Below are 6,571 nucleotides of genomic sequence, written 5' to 3' on the forward strand. Positions count from 1 at the left end.
TCCATCATTACTGTAATAGAACAGGGACACTATCATTCGAGGTGTCTAGGATACTGTGCGACATCTTGTGTTAAAATCTATGTTTGTGAGCGTATTTATTCTTTATCCGATAAGTGGGCCCAAAGCAATTTAAAATTCTTAAAATTTGAATGAAAGTTACTGTTTGCTGTTACTTGAATGCATAAAACACGTAGCGCTGAACCTTACTTGATCAGTTTTCTATATTTTTTTTCTGAAATCCCTACTAAAACTCATTAGTGTAAAATAAAATTACCACTAGAATTAGTTTTAGCTCAAGATTTTTTCACCATTTACAGAAAACCTGTTGCTTTATTACAAAGAGCAAAATATTTGATGCGAAAAAAAATGATTTTCATTAATACTTTTTGATTTTTTTGTTTCTTCTACCTGAAAACCCGTTATCATTTTCGCTTCACAATAATGGAGCACGAAGCTTAAAATGGTAATTCGCGATAGCGACGGTGCAGTGTCGACATCTTTTGCCCAAATGAGTTGGTGAAGCATATGGGTGAAATACGGTGTCGACATCTACGAAGGTATTAAATGGTAATGAACCAAGCATAAGCTATTGAGATTACTATTGAAAAATACAGTTTTAAATTGTGAATAGATCAATGAAAAGAATTTCAAAATGGTTTTCGAATGCTCATAACATATTGTTTTGAATTTTCTTCATCCATCACTGAAAGACATTATATTAACAGATCAAATTGTTGAAATCATAATAAGAAACCATTATTAGGAACAACTTTCGTTCTAGATTTTTTCATTGTTTGCAGAAAACCTTTCAAATTATTGATGTGGATGTTTATTTGATACAATAAAATAGATTTTCATTGATAGTTTTCATTTCGAAAATGTGTATATTTCTAATACGACTATGAAGGCTAGAGTTGCTGCATTCCTCGAAGCAAGAAAAACATCGTGTAGGGTTGAAGAATAATGATGATGCCGAATGGAGTGTGTCTTGCTAGTATTGCCATTACTGATAATGTCGATGCTACCGATTGTGTAAGGGCCGCTTAATGTCATGTGTAAACTAAACTAAATATGTAAACTTTTTATGTATTAAAACTATAGAAAAATGACATACGGTGAGTCGAATATCTTTGATGTGATGAATAGAGCCTCTCATTTTTCATAAACCTGTGAAATATTGTTATATCCAAAAAGTTATGTTATATCCAAAAAGTCTGCAAAAAAAATAAAAAGTATTTTACAGATATGTCTGTGAATTTACAAACATATCTGTAAATCTGGCATCTCTGGTGGTCTGAGAATTTATTGCAAGAAATCGCTTGAAAAAATGCATAAATTTGCTTGAAAATGAAGTGAATTGAATCCGCACCACTTAGGTGTGAACACATCGATAAGAACACACACGATTAATCGTAAGCGCCACACGCCCCGCCTATGCCACGCTGACGCCCCGCTGCAGTGAGAACAAGGCCTTATGATAAAAATTTCAACATTTCTCGTCGTCGATTAGTTTCTCTTGAGGGTACGTGAAGGACCGTCGCTATGTTAAAAAGCCACAAAATTTGGAGGAACTTGAAGAAGAAATAACTCGGATTTCCAACAGCATCGAAGTCGTAATGTTAGAGTTGCGCATGAAGAATTTTGTTCACCGATTAAAACGCGTTTTCGAAAAAAGGGTTGGTCACATCGAAAATGTCCTAAAATAAACTTTATTTTCGTTTTTTAAAAATAAAAATCCGTTCACTTTTGTAGAAGTTGTGTGAGCGTTTAATCTGAAAGACGCTGTACGTAACCCGCGTAAATTCGAAAGTCGCGATACTTTATTAACAGACCTCGTATGATTTCATTTAGATCGATTTTACGATAGCGTATGTCTTCCTGGTCCTTTCACGTTGTTGTCGCGTTGGTCGACCTTAGGTATGGGTATTACTAGCCTCTGTCTCTAACCCTCGGGGAATTCGTGTGTACTCCACAGGACGTTGATGCTGAGAAGAACGGACTGTTCGAGCGGGGACAGCTGCTCCAGCATCTTATAGCCGATACCGTCAGGGCTAGTTGACTCACCTTTGACGGAACGTAGGGCGCCGGAATGTTGCTCGATGGAGAAGTTCCGACTAAGAGGATTATTGGGACCACTCACAGGGACCACAAAGCTGCTGACCGAAGTGGTATCCGCTCCCTGTCGACGGATGAAATCGAGCTTGTATTCGGAGATAAAGGACAACCCCGCAAAATATTCCCCGAGCGTGTTCGAAATACCTGCCGGATCGCTGAGGTTTATACCATCCACTTGAAAAAGGGGATTGTCCGGTTTCTCTACGCCATAAATCCACAGAAGTTTGGTTCTCGTTGATAGACTCTAGAAAACCAGTCCAACTGTTTAATTTTGGCTTGCGAATCAACCGCCGTTCCCTGATGCGTTGCGCTCGATAACTGTTCATGACAACTTCCTTCATCGGATCTCCAACTGATAGTCGTTAGGCCGCTTGCAGATATTTTCTCCATTTCTTGACCACCCCTTTGATGTACTCGGACCACCAATGCTCTCGTTACAAGGTATTTATTAGAACTTATAATTAACTCTAAGTTAATTATAAGTTAGATTATCTGAATGTAGAAAAATCTCTTTGATTCATTCAAATGTTACGAGTTCTTCTTCTTCAATGGCACTAACGTTCCTAGAGGAACTTCGCCGTCTCAACGTAGTATTACTTGCGTCATTTTTATTAGTACTAAGTTGAGATTTCTATGCCAAGTAACACGCCTTGAATGCATTCTGAGTGGCAAGCTTTAGAATACGCGTGATCACAGTGCAAGACGGAGGAAATTTCTTTGACGAAAAATTCCCCCGACCAGAACGGGAATCGAACCCGAACACCCGGCATGTTAGTTGTGAAATGTTACGAGTTATTCCGGTCAATTGATCTTTTCTCTTAAAATAAAAAAAACCCAAGAATACGCCGTAAAAAATATGTATTTCAAAATACAAAAACCAAAGCAACTAATTCCGCAAATCCATTTCTTGCAGATACGTCAGAATCTGGCCCACAATGGTACCCACCTCGGCCATAGCGCCAAGACCGGTATCGCCACACATAAGCGTTTTCGCCACGCAAGGAATCTCCCTCAGTCCCCACGATTTCAACGTATCAATCTGTGGCCCGGTTATGGGATGTTCCCACATCCTAGTGTTCATAGCTGGACAGAAGAACAACGGTTTGGTCAAGTCCCAAGCTCGCGTCGTACACAGAAGTAAGTTATCACAAAGACCGTGGGCCATCTTCGCCAAACTGTTGGCATCCAATGGGGCAATTACCATCAAATCCGCCCACTTCCCCAGTTCAATGTGCAAAACAGGATCGCCACGGCCCTTCCAACTGTTCCACTCGTCCTCGTCTCGGTGGATTGTCACCCCAGGGGGGATATCTTCAGCGGAGAAGAAATGATCGGCGTGCTGAGTTACAATCACCTGAATCTCTATGTCCCATCCTGAGTTGCGTAGTTCCGCAATCAAAAGCGGCAATTTAATAGTGGCTACACTTCCGGTGCACCCGATTAGAATGTTTCTTTTACTCATATTGTGTAACATAAATGTCTGTTTTTAAAACTGTTTTTATGAATCTTCAATCGCACCGAACACTTGCACCGTCACTTTTGCTCGCTATTTTTCTGTTCCTCACTTCCATCGAAACCCAACTTGGAGAATTCTTCCTTCGCCATCAGATTGTGGTCCATGCGGCACTGCAGGTAAGCTTTGGACTCCTGTCGACAGGCGGAATTATTGTCATTGTTGGTGCGCAAACAGCGCATATAGTACATCATCAGCTTCTTACATTGGCCCTCGTGATCGATCGGGAAGCTGCCCTTGTCCGGTGGGGTGGGAATGAACCGTTGCTGACCGAAACTCATAGAAGCCATTCCGACGCGAAGTGAGCTGTGAATATGGAAGAAAACAGGAATCTCACAGTAAGAATTTCCTAACCCGTATTGATATTTTCAAGCGACAGTGTATTGGATTTGTTGTGGGAAATTTCCTAGAAGCGGAACATCTTACGTAAATGTCGAACACAAGAACATGTTATAAACGAATATGATTTTACCTGTCATGCAATCATCTAGCGAGTAATTTTTCTATCAATAACTTTATGAGATGTTTTGAAATAAACAATCGGTGTGTGATTTTGATTATCCCAATTATCCTGTAATTAGAAACACTTCAGCAACTCTTCACAACATTCTTTGTCAGCAGGGAAATTTTATGAATGTACAATATCCTCTTTGTAGAAACGTCAGGCTAAACTAAGTTACACGACAATCTGCAATTCTAAAATAAAGTTGAAAAGAATCTTCTCGGAATTGACGAATTTACGTTAGATTTACAACCAGATGGTGCAGCGAGTAAAATGAGGATAAATTGTTTTTTTGGTATGAAATTCGTTCAAATTTTCTAGAAAAATCAGAATTTATCTTCAAATTTCCCGGTTTCATGTATTCTTTCCACGCTGAAAAGGTTAAAAATCATAATTTTGCAATGTGCTATGTATATTACGAGGAATGGCTTGTTATAAGTATTGTAACTTTAATTTTGACGTAGGACTACGTCTAACCGGAAGATATAGGGGGTGAAATGGAAATCTAGGCACTGAACAAGTAGGAAAAAATGCAAGATTTGGAACGCTTATAACTCGAGCATTTCTCAATAGATCGCAAAGGTTTTTGCATCAATTGATAGGAAATATATCTACGCATCTATCATAACGAATAACATTTCATTTTTCTTGAGATAAATAATTGAATAATTGTGAAATATCAAGCATTGTTAAAATGCACTATGTGCCCATTTTTGATTGGTCCATTTTGTGCTCCTCAAATCGTACCGACCAAAACGGGCAACCAGAGCAGCAGCGAAATAGAATGAAGCACGATTGGAAAGGAAAAAGAAAAAGATGAACGAAACATTGGTCGCAGTCTCACACATGCGTAATTCTCGAGCCAGCCAGTCAGCTTAAAAATCCCCGCTCCGCTGCCGTAACGATCATTCTTTGTGTGGACACCGACTGGACAACATCGTTGCTGGACGAGCTGGACGGCGAGGGATCGAGTGCCTTTCTCAAGGCAAGAGGGCGGAGGTGGTAGCGCTGGAGTAGAATAGAGTAGAGTTTTCAAAGGGCCTTTCTCAAGGCTAGAGACGAATGAACTGCAAAAGTTTAAAGTCTCTATAATACAATACCTTCCTTCCTTCCGTAACGATCATTCTCATTCAAACCGTACACCACATCGGTTCGCATCACAACACATCAACAAACCAACCCAAGCAGCCATGTCTGGACATGGTAAAGGAGGAAAAGTGAAGGGAAAGGCAAAATCCCGCTCGAACCGTGTTGATCTGGAGTTCCCCGCAAGGGTAGCTAGGCCGAGCGCGTTAGTACCAGTGCACCAGTCCACCTAGCCGGCGTTATATAGTTTCGGCCGCCGAAGTGATCGAGTTAGCTGGCAAAGCTGCTCGCGACGATCATAAAAACCGCATTCGGAACAGAACACATTCGGTTCGGTGGACATCAAGACAACAGGCAGTTGCAGCGAGTGGCGAGTGGCAAACGCAATCACAAAACAGCATCAGGTAGCAGAAGAAAAAAGTTTGTTCTTTATACAAACTGCTTTGGTGGTAAATCCAGAACAAGGCGGCATCGAGGGCGTTCGAAATGGTTTTTTTCAAAACCACGAGTACTAAGTTTTCTAAATTGGAACCATTCCATAAAACAAGGCGCTTTTCAGGGCCATTAAACCTTCCAAAAAAGAGTTTAGGAAATACAGTTCAATGCTTTCTAAAACAATATCCAAAATAATAATAAAACACAAATTGATTTTTTCATAATTTGTTTGCCAGGATATGATGAGTATGTGAATTTGGCAGTTGTTCTGAGCTTATTGATTTTCACCAATTCTTAAATTGCTTCTAGATTGAAAGTACAGTAATTTACACTTATCTCGACATTTAGCTAATTGGACGGACCTGTAATGCGACATATTTAGTTGGACATTTTTGTAAACATAGAGTTCGGGGTCCAAATTATGACTCCTCATTGAAAGCCGACACTGTACCACTGTCATCGCAAATGTTCAATTACAGGTTAAAATTACCTCCAATCCGATACTGAGTGGTGGTAATGCGACGTGCCATTGAATGTAATTTACAATTTACTGTAAAATATGTCACAAGCTGGATGGGAAGAAATTTTCCAACTGTGAAAGCTGTGGCGAGTGGCAAATGCAATCGCTAAACAGAAAGGTTTAGCCGAACAAGATGGGGATATCGAGTGATAACAAAACAATAAACTCTTTAGATTGAAGATAATTTTGTGATCCTGAAAAGGACCCTTTTTAGCCTGCATGTGAATCCAACTAGCGAACAAATCGTAATGAATGTATTTTTTTGCCATCGCTGCCTTTTAACGCTCATTCGTTCGTCTCGTTGGACTCGCCCCTCTGGCTGAGTCTGCCGATTTGTCTCTATCCTGTGAGTGTGTACCGCTAGAGTATAAAACACGCGGACCCCAAAAAAATATATTAT

The 6,571-nt window shown here is 40.0% G+C and overlaps 2 protein-coding genes across 3 annotated transcripts; both read right to left on the minus strand.

Annotated features, from left to right (window-relative positions):
• Positions 1-2,956: 2,956 nt before the first annotated feature.
• LOC129768186 (phosphopantothenoylcysteine decarboxylase) lies at positions 2,957-3,589 on the minus strand. Its single transcript, XM_055769654.1, has one exon. It carries the CDS (start codon positions 3,587-3,589, stop codon positions 3,002-3,004), a length of 588 nt encoding a protein of 195 aa, XP_055625629.1. The 3' UTR covers positions 2,957-3,001.
• Positions 3,590-3,648: 59 nt separating this feature from the next.
• LOC129768187 (cytochrome c oxidase assembly protein COX19) lies at positions 3,649-4,242 on the minus strand. 2 transcript variants are annotated; one of them, XM_055769655.1, is made up of 2 exons: positions 4,101-4,242; positions 3,649-3,934 (listed from the first exon to the last, which is right to left on the minus strand). In XM_055769655.1, exon 2 carries the CDS (start codon positions 3,916-3,918, stop codon positions 3,649-3,651), a length of 270 nt encoding a protein of 89 aa, XP_055625630.1. In that variant the 5' UTR covers positions 3,919-3,934; positions 4,101-4,242. The 2 variants fall into 2 exon arrangements, with proteins under 2 accessions (XP_055625630.1, XP_055625631.1); XM_055769656.1 differs by having other exon boundaries at positions 3,649-4,034; positions 4,101-4,240.
• Between the last annotated feature and the right edge of the window lie 2,329 nt (positions 4,243-6,571).

The sequence above is a fragment of the Toxorhynchites rutilus genome, chromosome 2, assembly GCF_029784135.1.
Source record: "Toxorhynchites rutilus septentrionalis strain SRP chromosome 2, ASM2978413v1, whole genome shotgun sequence".
Classification (NCBI taxonomy): Eukaryota; Metazoa; Arthropoda; class Insecta; order Diptera; family Culicidae; genus Toxorhynchites; species Toxorhynchites rutilus.

Excerpts from the sequence above, each read along its gene's own strand:
- LOC129768186 (XM_055769654.1), bottom strand. The coding sequence starts at position 3,589 with ATGTTACACAATATGAGTAAAAGAAACATTCTAATCGGGTGCACCGGA.
- LOC129768187 (XM_055769655.1), bottom strand. The coding sequence starts at position 3,918 with ATGGCTTCTATGAGTTTCGGTCAGCAACGGTTCATTCCCACCCCACCG.